Below are 22,363 nucleotides of genomic sequence, written 5' to 3'. Positions count from 1 at the left end.
GCCGTTTATATTGAAGTAAACTATTGGACTTAAGGAGTCTCATTTGCAGTTGTCTCTCTGTAATATTGTGCGATACACTTGCAGAGGAAAAAATGTAGATAAAGCAAACATTTTTACAGAGCAACTTTTAGGCACTGAGACACTGAGGATGTAATGGTTTGAAAAGCTTTATCAACAATCGAAAGAGTTTTTCATCCTTGTCTTCTCTATTTCTTTGTTTACAAAAGCTCTCGGCTGCGTCTCCTTTTTTCATCGCAATTCTCGGTGTTTGGAAATTGGATGAAAGACTCTTCCTGGTGCTTGATATATTGCATAATTGAATCTTCTTACCAACGAGGATCAAAAAGGAGGAAACTAAAAGGGGCTATACTACAAGCCGTTTATATTGAAGTAAACTATTGGACTTAAGAAGGCTCATTTGCAGTAGTCACTCTGTAATATATAAACAATAGCCTCCATTTGGCGCGAAAATATGCTCAGATATTTGTCCGCGGATATTATCTGCTCCGCGAAGCGAACAGTTTTCCGAGAGCGAAGCTCGAGGAAAACTGTGAGCTTCAAGGAGCAGATAATGTCCAAGGACAAATATCTGAGCTTATTTCTAAAGTCAAATGGAGGCTATTGTGTTTATTATCTTTTAAATATTCTTTGCAACATGCTAGAATCTCACGGGAATCGGCAGGATCTGCCATTCTGTCATATGTCAATCATGTCAAAGTTTGTCAGTTGGCTGCCAAAATCTCCACGTCAGATTTGGCTTCAGGTCGAAAGCGTTTGTTTGGGCAGAAGGTAAAACATTTGAAAGGAAAGTAAACTTGTTTAATTCCGTGAAAGATAAAAGCAAGATACAAATGGCGGATAAGGTTACAGGGAATCTAACTACCTCTCAAAAACAAGCTAAAGATCACTGAAAGCGAAAAACTGAAACGTATCGCATTCTGTAAAAAGTGTAAAGTACCGTCAACGAAACAGCCGGCGCTTTATCGTTCTCTTCCTTTATCTCGTGTTGAATTGAGGGAGCACTTTATATGGAAAATACAATTGTGGAATTCGCTAGCCGAAAACGACCTGTGAAGAATTCGAAATCGAAGCTGAATCTGTAGTCGAATACGACGCCACAACAACAACAACAACAACAAATTTATTTAAGTCTCAATCTGAATAGCCGAGCACGAGTGCCCTACTAATTGGGGAGACTAACAAAAAATGTAAAGTAAAATCTATTCAACTAAGATTAAGTAAAGTTAAGAAAACCTAATAATTATTTATTATTAATTAACACCTAAAAAAATATTTTTTTTGACAATTAACTAGATAGATGAACAGCAAGAACAACGCATACATCCGTCGTCCAACAGAGAGCTGACGTCAAACTTTCTTATAGCGATTTTAAAGTTGTTCAAAGTTTTTGCGGATCTAATGTTTTTAGGCAGTTTTCCCCATAATTTTGGTCCAAGGTAGCGCAAGGAATGTTGACCATATGTTACTGTATTAACTCTGGGAATACTAAAATCAGTTTGTCTTAAGGAATAAGAAGTGCTATGAGTATCAAAAATGTTGCTAATATAGGCTGGACATATTTTGTGTTTGACTTTATACATAAGGGTGCATACATCTTGCAGGCGTCTGTTTTTTAGTGTTGGCAGCTGGCCCCCCTCTGAGTAATTCTGCGTAGGTCGCGTGATGGTCTTTATACACAGCCCTTAAGCCTCTCTCTTGGAGTCTTTCTATTTTGCGCGAATCGCTGGCTTTACAAAAATGCCAAACTAATTGACAATACGTCAAGTAGGGTAGAATCGCTGTTTTAAACAGCACTAGTTTGGAACTTGTAAAAATTAGATTTCTTAGTCGCATAAGCACTCCTGTCCTTTGGCTGGCCTTCTTGCAGATTGAACTGATATCATCAGTGAAGTTAAGGTTCGAGTCAAGGATTACAACTAAGAGTTCGAGCTTATCCACTCTTTTTATCACTTCATTGTTCACACAAATTGTGTGTGTGTGTGTGTGTGACATCGTTTTTGTCTAAACTGTCACCAATGTTCATAGTGTGATACTTTTTAAGATTCCTAGCCAGAAGATTGAAGTCGTACCAGTTAGTGGCATTGTGCTCAGTTTCTCTAAGCTCCAAGGTAACATTAGATCGATCGTTTCCGACGTGGAACATCTGATGGTCGTCTGCGTCCATTGACAAGCCCGATTTAACGAAAAGGCATAAATCATTTTAAAATATATTCCACATCAGTGGACCCAGGGCAGAGCCCTGGGGGAAGCCTCGACTGATCGTCCTGGACGAGCTCGTGTGATTGCCAATTTTGACTCGATATTTCCGGTCGCATAGCTGTTCAAAAGCTGGTTGTTTTTGCCGGATTCCGTCAAAGCGCTTTCTTTGCTAACTTGACATTGAATGGAGCCAGCAACGAAGTCGTTAACAATCACTGAGGTTTAAACTTGCTGGAGATTAGGACAAGCTGCTTCTCTTCGTAGAGAATTTCGACATCTCGGGGTATCATGGCTGGTTTTTGTTTCGTGGACGAGATTTTATGTTCGCGAGCGATCTCGACCAGGTGAGCATTAATAGCATCATTCACCTGTTTGAAATCTGTCAGTAATGGTAATGAAATTTATGTTTTCGTTATTTAAATTTCTTATATCCAGGCCAGCACGAATTGCTTTCATTGAATTACAACTGTAATATTTGCCGTCGTGTGAGCGAGCTTCAAACTTATTAATAAAACTCGTTTAATAGCTTGTTGATGGCATTCTAATTGCGCCAGACTGAAAGAACACCATAAATACTCTTAAATGAGATGGGCTAAAACTTTTTGCCTTTCATATTTTTCAGTGTTACCACATTTTTAACCCAAGAACTGTTAAACAGAGTTCAAACCAAGAGAAAATGTCGCAAATACGAGCTTGAGTATTTCAACATTTCGTTTACGAACAGCTTACCGTCAAAAACGTTCAGAGCGTATGTTGTTTGCTGGTATTGGTGTATCGCCCAGCAAGTTTATCTCTTCTTCTGTCACCAAAGCAAACCGTTCCTCCATCTTGACATTCATTTTAATTGCAAACTTGACGCTCCTTGAAGTTTTTGAAATTGGGGAATATCACTTGGGGAATATCCTCGGATATTCCCCAGTTTTAGCTGGGGTATATTCGGTCACGTGAGCCGTTTAGCCCAATTGCGCGCGAGCGAAAAATATTTGATGAATTATAATGTGCGATACACTTGAAGAGGAAAAAATGTAGATAAAGCAAACTTTTTTACAGAGCAACTTTTCGGCACTGAGAGAATTAATTAAGGCTTTCAAGTTGTCTGGCCAGGAATTGCTCCATTGAATAGTTGCAAGAGTAACGTTTCGGAATGACCACTCGAACAACAAAATTCGCACATCTCATTGTTTTAATCTCAAGATTCAATTATCATACATAATTCTTGAGTTAACTCGTTTAACTAAATAGTTAGTGTTTTAACTATCTTCATTATTGTCACTGATTTGAATTGGAAAATTCAATAACTGTGTTGCAGATCACGTTTTGTACACCTTAATCGTACATCATTTCACTACTACTCAGATCAAATTACTCTTCACCATTTTCTTCTGCATCCCTGCCTAGATCTCGACTTAAACCTTGATCGAGATCTTCATCTGGATTCTCTGACTCACCACTCATGTGGTGAGAAACATTTTTTCTGCGCGGCATCTCTGCTAGGCATCATCCACACCTGTTTCCGAAACCCAATATTCTTGTTGTAGCAGTCGCATGTAAACCCAGGCACTTTCCAATTGCAGCCATGCCATGCGAAATTTTCTTGGGTGTTTGCATATGCAGTGAGCTTAGAGCTGCCTGTGTCTTGTTTCTCCGATTTGTACTTAACGCAAGATTTCCCTTTACAGCCACACCAGATTCCAAATCTGTATCGACAGTCGTTGGGATGGTGGCAGCCCTCTGCAGCCAGAGAGCACTCGAATTCAGGGGATTCCTTGGATGAACCCCTTGTGTAGTCGAATTTCTGTAAGTGAACCCCTCTACTTTCTTGGAATCGGCAGCCATAATTTAAGAAGCCGAGGTAATAGTATTGCAGGTTTATAGCTCGGATGTAGTTTTCTGACCCAGTGTCGAATCGGCTTTGCAAAATGTTCCAAATCGATCTGAAGGTGTGTTCAACAGATGCGTCTGATTCACCAGCCTCGTTCAAAAGTTTCTCAATCAGTTCTTTGGTCCTGTTGTTCGTCAGCTTATTTCGGGTTTCCTTGGTACCCCCTTTGACGACGGTTTTGTCTATAGTGTTCATGTCGCTTGCCTTGGATTCTTCCTTCTTGGTGACGTTTCCACATGCGTCAACCCCGATCTTGGTACTATTTATGGAACCTGCTAGCCTAGTGCAGCTCTTCACTTGAAAATCCCTCTGACTGAACGACTTAGAACTTTCTGCAAATGTCGTCTGCTTGATGCTTGATCCACGCGTCACAGACGTTATCACATGGGACCCGTATGTCTCCAAAAAGACGTTATATGCTTTCCAGGAATTCGCGAGAAACGGCTGTGCAAATGCCAATGGTAGCTTTTCAAAGTCCCTAACAAGGCGTTTGGTTAATGTGGAGGTTTCAACGTTATCTAAACAATCCTTTTTGACCAAGATCTTTTCTGTCAAGGCGCGGACATTTAAGGCCAGTCCACTTACTTCGGATTCCTTGGATTCTGTCTTCTGTATAACACTGTTGAGAGTAGCGCCCAGAGTAAACGAAGACTCGAGGGAGGCTTCCAAACCAGCTGCGGCGGCCATATGTTTGTAAAAGGATTTGGTGCTGGCGTAGTAATCAAAGTTACTACCTGAGTAGTGTAACTTTTTTCTTTTAAAGCAGGTTTCCGGCAAAGCCTCGAATAATTTCGCCTCGTTTTCCTGGAATTCGCCCAATAAGTCTGTCTTCCGAAGATTGATTCCTTTTCCAAGCTCTTCCGTGTCACTGCTGTCCGTGCTTTCTACTCTTATTCCTCTGAAAGAGGGCGTCATGCAGATAAACAGTAACAACGAATAAACCATGGCTGACGTTATTCCTGTTTCTCTTTGGTCTGGCAGTGGGGCACAACCTGTTAAAAATATTACGTTTCAAATGCTTTCCTGTAACATGCCTTCCAAGCAGTCGTTTTTAGGGGGATTCGTATTACCTCCTCTCCAGGAGATACTAGTCTCCTCCCCCGACTGCGTGGTAGGCTAGGCTTTGCTGGACAAGGTTCATACTCCACCGGATACTGTACCTGCTGCAGTAAGGAGCTTGAATTGACAGCCTGCCTAGCTAGCGGTATTGTATGCCGGCCAATAAAACGTTTTGGCGTCGTAAACTGTGAGAAAATATTTTTGCCCCATTCCGCTCTAGCTCTCGCTGCATTCCCCAGCTGCGCAAGCCACTATAATTGACTTGACATCAGTCTGCCCGCCTGTGAAGAAGGCCCATTGTTAGATTTGTAAACTCTAACATTCTACCGACATTACCAAAAACAAAATTCATTTTGACTTCACCAATTTCCAAGTTTCGTGCCCTCTGTGCACTGATGAGTTGTAAAATTGGTTCTAATCAATTTTTGCTATAAGACGTTGGTTGAAAGGTCAGTATGATCACGTTAACACTTACGAAAAGGAATTTCATCAATCGAAGAAAGGCTCTCCTCCATAGTGGGTTCGTCAAGGATAAGAGTATTCTTTTCGTAAGAAATATTTGGACAATATTTTGAAATTGTAATCAAATTGCACTCCCAAGTGTAATTATGAGAACTTTCGGAACACCAATAATACACATAAGTTAATAATTTCAAGCAATCTTGCGCGGTAACAAAGACCAATTTCGCTTGACAATATTTCAAAACGATATTTCTTTCTGAGAAAAAGCGATAACGTTGCAATTTAAGAGCGCCTTTTTTTCATGACCGAGTGAGTGATGGCACAGGGTTCAAAAATTGACTACCCTCATATTTTGCTCAGACATACTCTATGATGAGTTAATAAACGTGGTGTATTTCTTATGTTCAGCTCTGCTTTTGTTTTCCAGAAAATTACCAATAACTGTAACGGGAGCCGACCGTCACAAAATGGCGGAAATTAGTGCGTCGAGTAACAACACAAGAACTTCGCTCGTGCAAAGCGCAAAAGGAAGTACGGTTTTTTCAAATTGGTATATTTGTGTAAGAGTCATTGGCAAATGATTCAAGTCTAAAACCAGGATTGTTTACCTCACTGGGAATGCACGGCACGAGTTTGAAAATCACCAATATTTCATTGTTTAAAAATCTCATTTTGGAGCAGTTTTTCAATAAACATTTTTATTATGCGGTATAACTCAGAAGCGCTTGAGATTAAGGTTGTGATTAGTGGAAATAGTCTTCTTTTCAAGGATATAAAAATTAGTCTGGGGCTTTTAACTTCTGCACGAAAAAGCCATGATCTATGTCGAGAAAATCACAAACTCCACTTGTCAACAAACACAAATAATCGAATTAGTCTCTGTTATCGAAGCCAATCTTCCAAGCAAATCTTAGTGCTTAGCACCTATTTGATTAGAAGGTCAACATTACAAGTTTACCTTGCTAAAACAGTAGCTGTAGATTGGTTTTCATTCCTACTTTCTCTTCAAAATTACCATCTATCCTCTGGCAGCGAGTTTACGAAATCAACAACTATCTTAACGGGTGGCTCTTGTACAAACATCGGCGCTATTCTTCGCAGTTTCAAATACACCATATCTGCTATCTTTCTCTAACGTACAACTGAGCTTGTTTCATCGTAAAAAAATGACCATTGAGCGAGATTTTCGATTACTGAGCGACACTGTCGTTTTAACTTCTTCAATCCATGCATATCATTTGTATGTCACGCAATGACATATCACACTCTTACAAGGAAGGCTTGGTTACCAATGTTACACAAGTTTTGCGGATAAGGAATTAATTTTGGTTTGTTAAAAAAGACACTCTGTGATCTAAAATTCTTAAAACAAATGGAAAAAACGCCAAAAAGAACGAGATAGGTTAAGGAAGAAAGAACCACCGACCGACAGACAAGCAGCCCGAACGATAGAAAGAAAAAAAGAAACAAAGAAAACGAACTTGTAAGCAAACAAAGGAAGAAATGAAGGAAATCAACAAATGTAAAAATTTAGAAGAAGGAAAGTAGTAATAAAATAATGGGGAGGGAAAAGCGGGAGCGCGCAACACTAAAGAAAACCAAATTTAATAAGGTGAACCAATCCTAATGATATAATCACCATCGCTTCATTCAAAATTTTTAAACAAACAGATGATCGCGCAGCCACGTTGTCCTTCCGGATAACATATGAAATGGATATCAATTGCTCTTTTCAGAGGTTAGCTGGAGGACAGTGCTCCCAAGATAAACAAAGTCCAGCAAAAGAAAAAAAGTGCCCTTATCCTCCCGTTGCTTTCATGTGGAAACAGCATCTCAGCACACACACAGTCTGTCGGCGTAAGTGATGTTGAGTCGGAGATCAACTTAATTTTTGCACGGGCTTCAATTTTCACTGCACCTTGTGACATTTCGGGCATGACCATCTGTCCAGTTCATCCCTCCTCTTTGGGCATTGGGTGGTGGAGAGGTTCCCAACGGTACCTGATCGAGCTACGCCAAAGGGAAATCGCGCAAGGCTGACCGCGGTATTAACAAGGCGCTTTCGGAGACTATCTAAGACGTACCAGAGCCAACAGGTACAAAATTTCCCGTAAGGCAACGTAGTTTTGCTAATTCATGTTAGGGGAGGGTCAATATGAAATTTAAAAGTTGTGTCTTATTTTCAAACTGAGCGAAAAGCCGTAAGCCGGACAAAAATTAACATATACTTGCAACAAGAAGCTCGCATTTTTAGTAACTAGCCTGTTTTTGGTGTGCGATAATTTAATTATAATGTTTATCACGAACTTAAATTTTTTCCGTAAGTGAAACCAACATGCTTATTTTCCTGGAAACCCAACCATAGATGCAACGCTTATGCTTTTATTATTATTATTATTATTATTATTATTATTATTATTATTATTATTATTATTATTATTATTATTATTATTATTATTATTATTATTATTACTTTTTATAGCCGTAGCTACTAATCTGTGAAGAACTCCGTTAAGTTCTCTCAAATAAACTGAACTCTGACAGTTACACAATTTTGTACTCTCATTATATTCCCTCAGAAGCCCTTCAGACTAATCGCTGGTACTGAGAGTGGTCATATCCAGGGCTCATTACAGTGGTTATTTTACATCTCCAAATTGGAGACATAAAAATTTCAACGTGCCCATCCGAACCATTTCAGGGTCTAACCTTCTTCTCTAAATATTTCTGACCATGAGTATGGGTGCGGCCGTGGTTAAAACCCTGCGGTGCTTAATATTATTCTAGAAACTTTTTGTTTTGTTTTTTATTTTCAGGAGCACAGTTATCGTAATAATTATCGTTGGATTCATCGGCCATATGGAACTGTGTAGCTCAAGCTAAGCCTAGCTGATGTTACAAAGGGCATTGAAAATGTTGTCCTCTAAGGGACATTTGTTTGTCTTTTAGCATGTCACTGACACATCAGTTCATCGCAAACAGCCTTACATGAAAAAGATTCAGTCACTTGGTCTAGGCTGCATTTGCCAGCAATAAGATTCGTTTTCCGGGCTCTTATCTGCTTTTTGCTTTAAGTATGTTCTTCATTGGCCTTACAAGCTGAGTGCTAAAAGCATTGGTGGCATTTATACCACTGTTAGGCTAACCTTCAGGCGACACTCACACCACCGGCCCGTGTTACACCACCCGCCTTGAATAGCTTTCGCTAAACGCGGGTAGTGTACATCTGAATAATGTAAAAGATGATTCTAATAAATGGTTGATTTATTTGAGCGTAGCTTACATAAAGCGCGAACTTTCTTATCGTAAAGAAGTAATTGTAATTGCCTTTAAATGCGGTTCTCTTTTGTTGTTTTAGTCTCGTCGATAAAGTCAGGCAAGGCCGGGCTATTAAGCTGGACATGGTGTGCCCATTTGACACCAGCCCCCCCAGTGGTACCATTCTGTCCACTGCACGTGAACGATGTACAAAGCATCTGCTTGTAAAACATTTGTACTAAAAAATCCCATCCTAAAAGATAAAAAGCTGGTTACAGATTTAGTACCATGTCAGCTAGGGGATTTTAAGCTTGAAGTCGGACGCAGACAAACTGCCGCGGAAAAAATATCATCTGGTTGTTAATTTTGTTGGGTGTCCTGCGCGCTCGGTCTCATTGCGTGACAAACATGATCGTCTCATTTTACAGACGATTCCTCTTGTGTGCGTCTTCGGGCTGCAAAATTTCTTCTTCTGCGACTATAGATAATCGCATCATCGTTCTTAATCGAACAATTGAGTAACCTTATTTGCTATAGCTGTGTGGAGACTCAAATATGGTTGAATCTGTCAGGAACTGTAAGGTTTCATGCAGGAGTCATACGTATGGTTGTTGATTACTTGTGCTTTGGTAAACATGGTCGAAGGGAAGATAACAATTTTGAAGGGAGAGTGGCGATGAAAAGCAATCTACAGCTACAAGTTTTGCAAGGTAAACTTGTAATGTTGACTTTCAAATCAAATACGGTGCTAAGCACTAAGATTTGCTTGGAATATTGGCTTCGATACCAGACTCTAATTCGATTATTTGTGTTTGTTGACAAGTGGAGTTTGTGATTTTTCTCGACATAGAGCGTGTTTTTCCGTGCAGAAGTTAAGAGCCCCAGACTAATTTTTATATCCTTGAAAAGAAGACTATTTCCACTAATCACAGCCTCAATTTCAAGCGCTTCTGAGTTATACCGCATGGGAAAAACGTTTATTGAAAAACTGCTCCAAAATGAGATTTTTAAACAATGAAATATTGGTGATTTTTAAACTCTTGCCGTGCATTCCCAGTGAGGTAAACAATCCTGGTTTTAGACTTGAATCATTTGCCAGTGTCTCTTACACAAATATACCAATTTGAAAAAACCGTGTGAATGAATGAATGATTTTCCAGTAATCAGAGACCCATGTATGCGCAAAGGATTCTGGGATCGCCAGGGGGCAAACATTGCACGTCGCCAGAAAGAAATGTATGACATAAAGTTGTTTCTTCGTCAAAAACAGTGATTTCGGGCAAAAAATAACGCATTTTTCGCCGTGATTTTGTGAGAAGCGGAGGTGACAAATGTTGGTGCGCGGAAATTGTAAGATTTTGTGTTATAACTGGGATGAAATCTATCGATAAATGCGAAATGTAGATTGTGCAATCTACTGAATCTACACCAAGTAATGGTGACCAATAGTCTCGAAATAATACAAACGTAGGTATTAATTTGAGGGGATTGACTCAATAAAGCCCTTTCAGTTGTAATTGTATGTGTGCCGATAAAACAACCTATGCCAGGTGGTGATCACTGTGCTATATGAGGTGTATAAATATAGGGTTGACAAGCCTTGGCGCTCACGTGCATGTTTTAGTTTTGCCCTCACGGGTATATCTTTTTGAGAACACCTTCTTATTTATGAAATGAGCGGTGTCCCCCATAAATTTTCTTTAAGAGCTTGATTTTCTTCTTATTAAATGCCATTTATGGTTTGTAGGATTTGCGTGATGGTCACTGTCGCATGTTTTGTATTTTGATCTCAAAGGTCATTTCTGGGTTATGCGTATCGTTTCTTAGAACTCTTGTTGTTTCTGTTTAGCGACTGTCGTTCTTATGTACTTTGTGGCATTTGGTTCAGGTTTGGTATGGCCCATTTCAGTGCATCCGGTGACAGTATAACCTCTGTTTTTATCACTATAAGGATAGGATTTGAACGGTGTACATGCATCTTGCAGCTTTTGTGTTGCTGAGCCCGGCCATTTGCTTTTGCGGTTGTCGCAAGATGTTGTGTTTCTTATCACGGCTATCTGTCTTTTGATCCTTTCTTTATCATTGTAGCTTAATTGTTTGAAAGCTATGCAATGCGTTAAATTGAGGGCTTAAGTCCTCTTTAGTCACGATTGTGTTTTTGTTAATATCGCTTCGCCGATCCGCTCTGTAACTGTGAGGTTTGTGTAGTGGGAGCTTTCGTTAGTATTTTCCTCCTGTGTTTTGATTACGCCACAGAATGATTACACAATTATCCTGAGTTAGCATTCTCGTTGCTCTGGCCAGGGGAGATTTCTCCGTGTTAACTATCACTGGTTTCAACCCTCCACAGCGCAATAACTCGGTAATTTCCATCCCCTCGCACAATAATTTCTCTCGTTTGTTTGGGTAAAATTTCAGCAGCCATGAAGTTATAACACACGTACGTAACTAAAAAGAAAACAATCTCGACACACAACTGAAAAGCTTTATTGAGTCAATCCCCTCAAATTTCACCTAAGCTGCCTAAGTTTGTACTTTTTCAATACAGTAACTTGATGTAGATTCAGTAGATTTCACAATCAACCTTACGCAAGAGTGTTTATCGATAGATTTTATCGCATCAACCACACAAAAACTTACAATTTTCACGCACAAACATTAGTCACCTCCGCTTTTCGCAAAATCACGGCGAAAATGCGTTACTCTTTGTCCAAAACCACTGCTTTTGACAAAGAAACAACTTTACGCCATACGTTTCTTTCTAGCGACTAGCAATGTTTGCCCCCTGGCGATCCCAAAATCCTTTGCGCATACATGGGTCTCTGATTACTGGAAAATCATTCATTCTTTATTAGATTTGAGTGCAGCCGTGAAAAAACGGTCTTTTTATGTCCCCGGAGGATATACCTGCTGTTACTCCATATAGTTGTTTGTGATATCCACCAGGATTTTTACGTTTAAACGAACATATATACGAAACCAAAAATATTTGTGTTTCTGATCGTTATGAAAGACCTTTGTTTTGAGGTCATTTAGGACTCCAACTCAACGGAGCGTGAACAACAGTGGGTCCATTTCTAAGCAGCAAAACGTGCTAGACCCTATCTTAATGGCCTAAATGATTTTTTTGTCAATCCTTGCTGGTACTTATATACGGATATTAACGATATATTTCCTATAGATTAACATATTTTCAAACATTACGTTGACGTAGTTTATCGTGCCTTCTATTCACGCCTCTTCGGAAACAGTTGTTTGTTTGTTTCTGCGCGATAACTGACTAACGTAGCACCGAATTTTGTCGATCATTGCGTTGTCTTATTTGAAATATTTGTTGATTGCGACCCCAGCTGCGTTGTTTGCTGAGATAAGCAATTGAAAAATTAAATTTGTCCCATTGAGAGATATGTGGTTAAAACAGTGAAGCACTAGTAAGAGAACTTTATTAATGAAAAGTTCTTTCTAAGGGAAGATTATTTAATTTTATAGATATTTCAGCCCTAGCTGGGGATGCAAGAATAAATTGCTTTGTTGCAACCTCCTATTTTTCACCGAAGAAAACCAAACAGGGTTCAAACATTAACGTCTGAATTGAGCAGCAAACTATAAGCGATAAGACAAGTCATTCTCTTGTTGCCGTAAGAATTCTGATTTTCACTTAAAATATCATTTATCTATTAAGTCATTACACTTCACGCCCATTTTCTTGGTTTTAGAGCTATCAACTATCAAAAATTGAATGGCATTTTGGCATTGAGGGTTTCACTTAGACGGACATTTCATCGTCTATAACCTCTCAAATATCAATATTTTTTTAGAAACTTAATTCAAATTGAATTAGTAAGAGATAAAGAGCAATTTTAAAAAGGTTTTAAGAGCGCCTGTCCGTAAAAATCAAACATATCGCGGCAAGGGTGGAAAATTTGATTTCTTTCATATTTTAATGTCAGATAGACTAGGATATAACTAAAATTACTGTAAAGTTTTTTCGGTGAAATATCCTTTTATTTCAAAGAAAAATGCAAATAACGAAAATCCGTTAAAATCGTCATTTTAGGCGCTAAATTATTACACAGGTTGGAGAACCTCGCGTGCGAAAAAAAAATCATTCTACCGCTTTTAAAACACTAAAATCGTTTTTTACAATCCTTGAATATCTGTTGGATTGATTTTGGGAAATATTGCGTCGTTCTGTGTATGCAAAATAATTTAATTTTGAAGGCACACAATTCACTGCAGTAAAAAAACTTCGTGAATAAAATTAATTTTCACCATGTGCGAAACCTTCAAATCGATTACGCTCCTGGTGGTTGAATATTAGAGGGATAGCCTATAGAGTCCCGTAAAAATTTCTATGGGCAAATGATTAACAGCGGCGTGAGAGCTTTTCAAACTCCGTAAAAAATGTAAATATTTGACCCCGCGTGGTGAACTTTGAAGTTGCGGGTCAGACATAATTTTTAGTCCGTGAACATATCTTGACCCATATTAGGTAAAAATAAGCACATAGGAAAACATTTCGAAATGTTCTAACCTTATAATATGCTGTAAACGACAGGTCCAGATGCCATTTTAGCACGATTCTCTGGTCGTTCGTCGCATAAGTTTGAGCCGGCTGTTTGTATTAAACGTCCGGTGTACACCACGCAAACTGGTCGCATACAAATCTTTGATCAACTTTCGGCGCATTTCATCATCAAGGCTGTATCTTCTTCGATGGCTTAGCCATTTTTGAAGTATTGCTTGGTTTACAGTGCACGAAAATATAACATCTGATCGCTGCTAGAATGACAAAACTGTCGGCGCTTTCTTCAATCTATCTTGCAGTGCAGGGAGCCGTTTGTTCGTCACGCAGTAAAACGTCATGGCCTTGATTACTTAACAGGTATACCCAAGGCAACAACAACAATTAAGATAGTGATACCTTTAATTACGTTCTTTCTTCCTTGCTAAAATCCAGATAATTCATTCATTCGCGAATTCGTTTGCGCGCGCTCTTGTTAAGAGTGTTCGGGGAGGGGAAGGGGGGGGGGGGGGAGAGGGAGGGTGGATATTACATTTTACGAAAATAGTATCAATACTTACTGATGGAGATCACTACACAGGGTCCCAAAGAGGTTTTATAGGGCTGCAAGGCAAAAATTTTAGGGCTCTAGGGCTCCACATCATCTGCTTTAGGCCTCCGGGCTCCACTCTGGTCTACAATCTTGATATGTAACTATTCTATTTTTAACGTTCAATCAAATACGCAAATAAAAAAGTCATCAAATCCGATCAATTCTTTCAAACCCAACCAGCCAGCTATATTATATCCTTTTATCTTAAAGTGGATTAAATATTAAACTTGTTGAAATGGGGTTGACAGACCTGCAAGAGTCCCACTGTGTGCCCATTGTGTTCCCTTTTCTATAAGAGATCGAGGGAGGTTCCATGTATACTTCTCTTAGTAGTGGTTGGTTTTGTATTAAATGCCATTTGTCCATTAGAATATTTTTCAAACATGGCAGTGATGGTTGAAATTGTGTCACGAAGGGTAGAGTTTTCTTGTGCGCTTTCTGTTTTTGTGTAAGAGCGTTCTTTCTTTCTGCGAAGTTAACTTCTTGGAGGATTTTGTCCACCAAATGTCTTGCATACTATAGTGATTCCTTCCTCCTGTGGGATATTTGTCTAAAGGCTAGTGACATCCATTGAGACTAGAAATGCGTTTCTAGGAACCCTAGTGCTTTTAATAAACCTTATAAAATGTGTCGTATCTTTAAGATACGAGTCCTGTATTTGTGCTATTGGCTGAAGTAGTTTGTCTACAAATGAGGATACGCGTTCTGTTAGACCATCACACCAAGATATGATAGGTCTTCCGACTAGTGTTGGTTTGTGAAGTTTTGTGAGGGTATAAAACACTGGGATTCGAGGCAGATTTGGTGTAAGGTTAAACCATTTAACGTCATTTCGTCTATGCACCCTGCTTGGTGAAGACCCGAAAGTTAGGATGGAAAGGGCCATGAATCAGATGAACAATAAACAATATAATCTACTAAGGACTGGCTAAGTATTGAAATTATTAATCTTCATCAAATATTATTTATATCGTCAAAATTATTTGTCAATTTTTTTGTTTTTACTTTGTTGTAACACGCACAAAGGCAGTTATCAAGAATTAATACAATCTGGGAACTCGAATGATCAAACTTGAAAATGCTGGGCTCCGGGCTCCACAGCCAAAAGAGGATCAGGGCTCAGGTCAGTAAAATGATAAGGCTCCGGGCTCTACAGCAGAAATTTTAGGGCTCCAGGGCTTCAGGGATCCACCCCCCCCCCCCCCCCCCCTCTTTGGGACCCTGACTACATCAGTATGAAACGAAAAAAGCTAAGAGAAAGGTCTTTTTTTTTCCTTCACGCAGATGACCCCAAATGACGCATTTCCCGTATAAATGGCCGATAAATAGCAATAAAAGAACGCACCGATGCGAAAAATATTGCCGTTCGTTTGTTTTCCTGAGATAGTGGAAGCTTGGGTTTCCTGTGGCTTCGAGTGGTCATTCACCTGCGTGTTACTTCGTTGGGTGTGTTGTTTTTCTTAAATACTATCAAATTTATGATGTCTAAATCAAACAATACTCAATTTGAAGTTTGAAGACAAGTTTTTTACATTGAAAATGTAGGATTGTAGCTCTTTTAAGGCCTTTGTTGATCGTAGAACACAACGACTACGCGGTATAATCCACCAAACGTGTCTGGATACTACCCGAAGGAAATTATTGTGTTACGTAACGCGCATGGGCCACAACATCATCCGTCCCGAGAGCACCCCTTCTGTCAAGTGTATTAAGGCTTGACCAGCCCAATTGTTATACACATTTTTATTTGGAGGGGAAGCATTTGTCCGATCTCTGTGAAACTTGGCAAACAGTTTATTATCGGTATCCTTATTAATTTTTCAAAATTTGCTGTATCAGATTCTAGTCACGTGACCTGAAAATGACTTATAACGGTTTAAATCTTTACTCAAAAATTGGGAACAAAAAGCTACATTATATCAATCTTATTTGTTGCTTACTCGATGAGCCCCTCTAAGAGCTTTATCATCCCGCCTTTTAATGATGTCCACATCTTAAGAGTAACGGTCAAGTAAGAAAAATGGGTCACGTGACATGATAAATGTCCAAATATCTCAAAAGATAAATAACAAGTACCACCTTAAAGGTCGGAATTAGGTTGGCACAGTTATACTAAACATTTTAATGGCAAACATTTTCAAAATTTTGGAGTATAAATGTTCCCCTTTTTCAAAAACAAGTTAGGTGGCGTCATCAACGAAAGAATGTCACGTGACTCTTAGGAAGACTTCTGTTTCTTCAAGAAAGTAAGGCAGTTGATGAAATGAATTTCCCCTATAGTGTAAATGCTTTTCTCGACAGAAAATAGAGGTTCCTTAAAATCTTTGCTGGGGGTCTTTGAAGAACAAATAACCAAGCCTTAAAGTACTTAAGTACGAACTTTGAAAAGCTCTCACGTCGCTCTTAATCTTTTCCCTAAAGAAATTTTTACGGGACTCTAAAGACCATTCCTCTAACATTCAACCACCAGGAGCTTAATTGATTCGAAGGTTTCGCACATAGTGAAATTTTATTTTATTAACGAAGTACTTTGACTGCAGTGAATTGTATGCCTTCGAAATTAAATTATTTCGCATACACAGAACGACGCAATATTTCCAAAAATCCTTCCAACAGATATTTAAAGATTGTAAAAAAAGATTTTAGTGTTCTAAATGCTGTAAAATGATTTGTTTTCGTACGCGAGGCTCTCTACCCTACGAGCAGAGGCTCTTTGGAGGGCCTCTACTCGCAGGGTAGACGCTCTCAAACCCGTGTAACATCATAGCGCCTCAAATGACGATTTTAACGGATTTTCGTTATTTGCATTTTTCTTTGAAATAAAAGGATATTTCACCAAAAAACTATAGAGTGATTTTAATTATATCCCAGCCTATCTGATATTAAAATATGAAAGAAATTGAACTTTCCACCCTTGCCACGAAATTTACAATTTGTCTGATTTTTACAGACAGGCGCACTTAAAACATTTTAACTTCTGGAGACATGTTTTCTAAGCGACATTGAACGAGATAAAGCTAGGTCAGAACGTTGGCCCAAGTTATTTGCCTTTTTATTTGAAATAAAAGGATATTTCACCAAAAAAACTATCGAGTGATTTTAATTATATCCCAGCCTATCTGATATTAAAATATGAAAGAAACTGAACTTTCCACCCTTGCCACGAAATTTACAATTTGTCTGATTTTTACAGACAGGCGCTCTTAAAACATTTTAAGAACGGTTTGCTGTAAGGACCGACTAAGCGTATACAAAATAGAAAAAACCGATTTCCCCAAACTTTGCCAGAATAAAGGGCTTGGTGAACTACCTCTAAAAATATAAGTTTCATTTTGTTTAGAGCTTTATTTATTTTGGGGGAATTTTTTTAAGATTTTACCCATGGAGGCGGGCTAAAATCACGCCGAAGTAGGCACTTTTGTAGAAGCTCCCCTTTATACAAGGAGCCTTTTCTAGAAAAGATTAACCCAACAGAAGGAACAATTTTATTTTCTTAGATGACTAGCGGCGTGAAAGTTAAATAAAACGTAAACATGAATTTTTGACCAATTTTTTAAGTTGCGCCTTTTTACCGGTGATTATAACAACCTAATTTTGGCTAAATTCAAGGACAAAAAAAGCATTTTGGTACATCGCTTTGCCCTACGAAACTACACTCCGGGAAAACATAATCATTTCAACTAAACATTGATCGAATAAAAAATTGGGGTAAATTAAACAGCGAGTTCTCAGAGCGTTTTCAAAACATGTCACTTCAGCAATTAAGAGCGACCTTTGACCTTTTATATCGAGGGGAAATATAAACGAGAGCTCATAAACCTTGACTTTCCTTCGCCGGAAGACGCTTATTTTTACTCTGCTGGCACATTTTGAGTAAAGGAAAACTACACATTTGAATTTGAGGTTATGTATTAGCTATGAAAGATAATTTGAAAAGTAAAATTAGCAATTCAATTCGACTTTGCGTAGGCGGTTCCGACTTGTTTACTACGAAATTGCGATTTTAAAGCCTGTTTACAATACAAATATGCCATCAACTACAAGGTAAACCTCATTCTACTGAATGATTAATAAATCCTTCTTACCTTAGAGATCTTTTCCTGCCTAAAACACGGTCTGTGTTCATTGCAAAAGTGTATTGACCGAGATCGCGGAACGCCTCAAGCCAAAGAACAAGTTAACGAAACCACAGGAATGTCAGGAGTACATTTTCTACTGAGATGTGTACTTACATATTTCGGTATTACTATGACGCGTCAATTCAAAACGCCTTTTTTTCTTTTCGGACACTAAGATGTAATATCTTAATTACTTAAAGATCACGTAAATTGAAAAGAGCGCCGTGTCCCGAAAGCTAACTTCTTTTGTTCGTTGCACGTTGTACTTGCTGAGTGTACAGTGGAGTTTATCGTGGGTGGCTACGACCACCGGAGTCAGTGGTGCTTATATATGGCTGTGTGTGAATATGGGTAGATTGTAGGGGGAACATGTGGTTCAAGTGTGAACAATTTAGCCAATGCGAAAAGCTTAATCCTTGCCAAGTGTACCAAATCCACGCAAGGGCATCTGCGTTATTGCAACACTCGAGACGCTATGTAAGACTGAAGCAAAGGGTAGGTATGTTTTAGTGGTGTGTACTGTGTATATGACTGCCCAACATAAATTAATTTAAAAATATTTACTCTCAAAACAAAGAGAGTTTTTTTTTTCTTTTCTTTTCCTTCTTTTTTAACGTTGAAAGTTACAATTAACCTCTAACTCAGCTAACGTGGTTAAATTTGTATATGATTTGCGTTTTTATATCAAGAATCGTCACGGATCAGTAAGTTTTCGTTTATCTTTAAAGCTTGAGTAATTTTTAAACCAAAACTCTTCTGTAGCGAACTTAACAGAGGTCAAAGGCCGCAAGCGTTAGTAAACATTGCGATGTTTTCCATACGTTTACGAAACGCTTAAAATAATTTAATTTAATTAAAACTTGTTTAAAAGTCACGAAACAACTAAGCTACGGCAAACGTAAAGGCAAAAAGTTTTCTTGTTGCTTTATAAATTTACAAAGCGAAAAGTTTCCCTGATCATCAATACTTAAGTCCGTGAAGAAGGATTTTTTGCCTAAAACCACAAAAGATGTACGGACGAGCATGATAGCCTTGTTTGTTTCACAAGAAGAGAACGTGACTTATTAGATTTGCGGGCCTTCAAGGAACCGAATGTATGTGACAAGAGAAATTGAATTTATTTATTCATTCAGATCGGGGGCGGAGGCGGGGGCAACAAATGTGGGCGGTGGTGAATAAAACATTAATGCATTCTATTTTCTATATGTTAAAATTTCCAAGGTAAAAAGCAAGGTAAAGTACCTGTAGTAATTGACTGTTTTACCTTCAAAGGCATTTTTGAGAAAAGCGAAAGTCACCTTGAGCTCACTACATCGGGACACATTTGGTATCAGATGGCGTTCAAATAAGAGGATCTGTGCCGCTCCCATTGGATGAGCATGGCATGGGACGTCAGTGTCAGGGGAGAAGGGAATATCATCTATACATGCTAACGGCTTTTTTGGGGCGTCTACAGACGGATTCCACCCAAGGCGCAAAGCAGAGTCCCTTTCTGTGTTAAGAGATCTTGTAAAGGGGTGTGGTAGTTGTAGCACCTCATATTACTACTCACCCGAGACAGTCGCCGTATCCCTATCTATAGTTTTGGTTGAAGTTTATTGTTTTATTATAATTATTACTTGTTTGTGATGCAAGGAATTTATTTCCATTTCTGTATCTTTTTTCACTTCATACTTCGTTGGATTGAGAGCAAGTGGTAAGATCACAAGAAAGAAAAAATGGGTACAGCCACAATGTGGAATTAGCCTATATCATTCCCATTTTTATCGCAGTTTCCTAAATGTCACGGAGATCTGACAAGTCGCAACGTTTTTCATATAAAGGTAGTTCATTATTAATGGACAGTACAGTGCAAACGAATAAAAAGAGCTGTGCGGTCCCGGTATTGTACAATTTTATACAGTGGGATTCCTGTGGCTTCATTTTGTTAATCGTTTAGCGATCGGGCGGCTTAATAATTTTGCAATGAATGCAGGCAATGTCTTCTTTTAGTCAAGAAAAGATCTTTAAGGTAAGAAGGATTTATTAATCATTCAGTAGAATGAGGTTTACCTTGTAGTGGATGCCGTATTTGTGTTGTAAACAGACTTTAAAATCGCAATTTCGTGGTAAATAAATCGGAACCGCCTACGCAAAGTCGAATTGAATTGCTAATTTTGCTTTTCAAATTATCTTTCATAGCTAGCACATAACTTCAAATTCAAATGTGTAGTTTTCCTTTACTCAAAATGTGCCAGCAGAGTAAAAGTAAGCGTCTTTCGGCGAAGGAAAGTCAAGGTTTATGAGCTCTCGTTTATATTTCCCCTCGATATAAAAGGTCAAAGGTCGCTCTTAATTGCTGAAGTGACATGTTTTGAAAACGCTCTGAGAACTCGCTATTTAATTTACACCAATTTTTTATTCGATCAATGTTTAGTTCAAATGATAATGTTTTGCCGGAGTGTAGTTTCGCAGGGCAAAGCGATGTACCAAAACGCTTTTTTTGTCCTTGAATTTAGCCAAAATTAGGTTGTTATAATCACCGGTAAAAAGGCGCAACTTAAAAAATTGGTCAAAAATTCATGTTTACGTTTTATTTAACTTTCACGCCGCTAGTCATCTAAGAAAATAAAATTGTTCCTTCTGTTGGGTTAATCTTTTCTAGAAAAGGCTCCTTGTATAAAAGGGAGCTTCTACAAAAGTGCCTACTTCGGCGTGATTTTAGCCCGCCTCCATGGGTAAAATTTAAAAAAAATTCCCCCAAAATAAATAAAGCTCGAAACAAAGCGAAACTTATATTTTTAGAAGTAGTTCACTAAGCCCTTTATTCTGGCAAAGTTTGGGAAAATCGGTTTTTTTTATTTTGTATACGCTTAGTCGGTCCTTACAGCAAACCGTTCTTAACTTCTGGAGACATGTTTTCTAAGCGACATTGAACGAGATAAAGCTAAGTCAGAACGTTGACCCAAGGATTTAACGATGGTTTGTTAGAATCGCAATTTCTTTTTAATAAAAGAAAAACTGAGACTGTAGACAATAACCAAAAGAAGTAAAAGGAAGTTTTGAGTGTGATCAGGCCAGCCTTATACTAACCTGTGATGTACCTCTGATGTCTCTTGATCCGTTCCCGTCTCGTTGATCTGAACAAAATAGTATTTTTCTTGAAAATTGTATCTAACCTTAACTTAAAATTTTAACTTCGAGGTGTTTAGTTAGCATGTGGGCAATGTGTGTGCAGAAAAAAGGGATCGCTCATCACTTTGTCATTCCTTAATGGTCTGTTATACTGGTACTGGAATTGCTAATTGAAGATATCAACTTACCAACTACCAACTTTCTTTGAGGCATTTACGCGGGCACTTGTTTGAGATCTAACGATTCGGTAATAGAGTCGTTCAAGTGACTAATTTTCGTTTGTCCCACTGACCAAAAATCAACATCAATTTTTTCTGATGTACCTCTGATATCTCTTGGTCCGTTCCCGTCGCGCTGATCTGAACAAAATAGTATTTTTCTTGAAATTTTTTTCTAAGCTGAACTTAAAATTTTAACCTCGGGGTGTTTAGTTAGCATGTGGGCAATGTGTGTGCAGAAAAAATGGATCGCCCATCATTATGTCATTTTTTAATGGTCTGTTTTACTGGTACTAGAATTCCTAATAGAAGATATTGACTTAAGAAATACCAACTTTTTTTGAGGGTGTTATGTCTTAAGGTGGGGCTCTACCTGAATTTGAGTGAGATTTGAAGAGGTTTTAAGAATGGATAGAAGAAAAAAATGATTTTTGAAACACTAACAGACAATTGATACCCACGCAAGGGCACCCCAGGTTTCTAGTGGACTAACTTGGTGTCCGTCTATTAATTATTAACTACAAATTCTAATTTTAAAACATCCCTAAATCTTCAACATTTCTTATTCTCTTAATTTTACCAATCCTACAAGAAAAAATATTTTCGTTCCAAATATACCTAAAATTCACCCAGAAATTCATAAAACACCCCAAAACATTGTTTTGTGTAATAAGTGGAAGGTTTTGGTTTTGCTTGAAATGCGAACAAGATATTTCCATTTGACCGTTTTTAAGCGGAATGAAACATGCTTTCAGGTGTACCCCCGCCTTAAGCAATGTTCGGTCACTTGTTTGAGATCTCACGATTCGGTAATAGAGTCGAACAATTGACTAATTTTCGTTTGTCCCAATGACCAAAAATCAACATGAAATGTTTCTGATGTACCTCTAATGTCTCCTGGTCTGTTCCTCGCGC

The 22,363-nt window shown here is 38.4% G+C and overlaps 1 protein-coding gene across 1 annotated transcript; it reads right to left on the bottom strand.

The window, feature by feature from the left end:
- Positions 1–3,393: 3,393 nt before the first annotated feature.
- On the bottom strand, positions 3,394–21,308 carry LOC146449169 (DELTA-thalatoxin-Avl2a-like). The gene is made up of 2 exons (XM_085101946.1): positions 21,189–21,308; positions 3,394–5,094 (listed from the first exon to the last, which is right to left on the bottom strand). The coding sequence occupies exon 2, from the start codon at positions 5,045–5,047 to the stop codon at positions 3,665–3,667; it is 1,383 nt and encodes a 460-aa protein (XP_084958072.1). The 5' UTR covers positions 5,048–5,094; positions 21,189–21,308; the 3' UTR covers positions 3,394–3,664.
- Between the last annotated feature and the right edge of the window lie 1,055 nt (positions 21,309–22,363).

Source organism: Pavona decussata, unplaced genomic scaffold (genome assembly GCF_977016875.1).
Source record: "Pavona decussata unplaced genomic scaffold, jaPavDecu1.1 SCAFFOLD_610, whole genome shotgun sequence".
Taxonomy (NCBI): Eukaryota; Metazoa; Cnidaria; class Anthozoa; order Scleractinia; family Agariciidae; genus Pavona; species Pavona decussata.
This window is presented reverse-complemented; position numbering and strand designations above follow the sequence as displayed.

What these genes read in the sequence shown, in the direction of transcription:
- LOC146449169 (XM_085101946.1), bottom strand. Translation starts at nt 5,047, where the DNA reads ATGGTTTATTCGTTGTTACTGTTTATCTGCATGACGCCCTCTTTCAGA.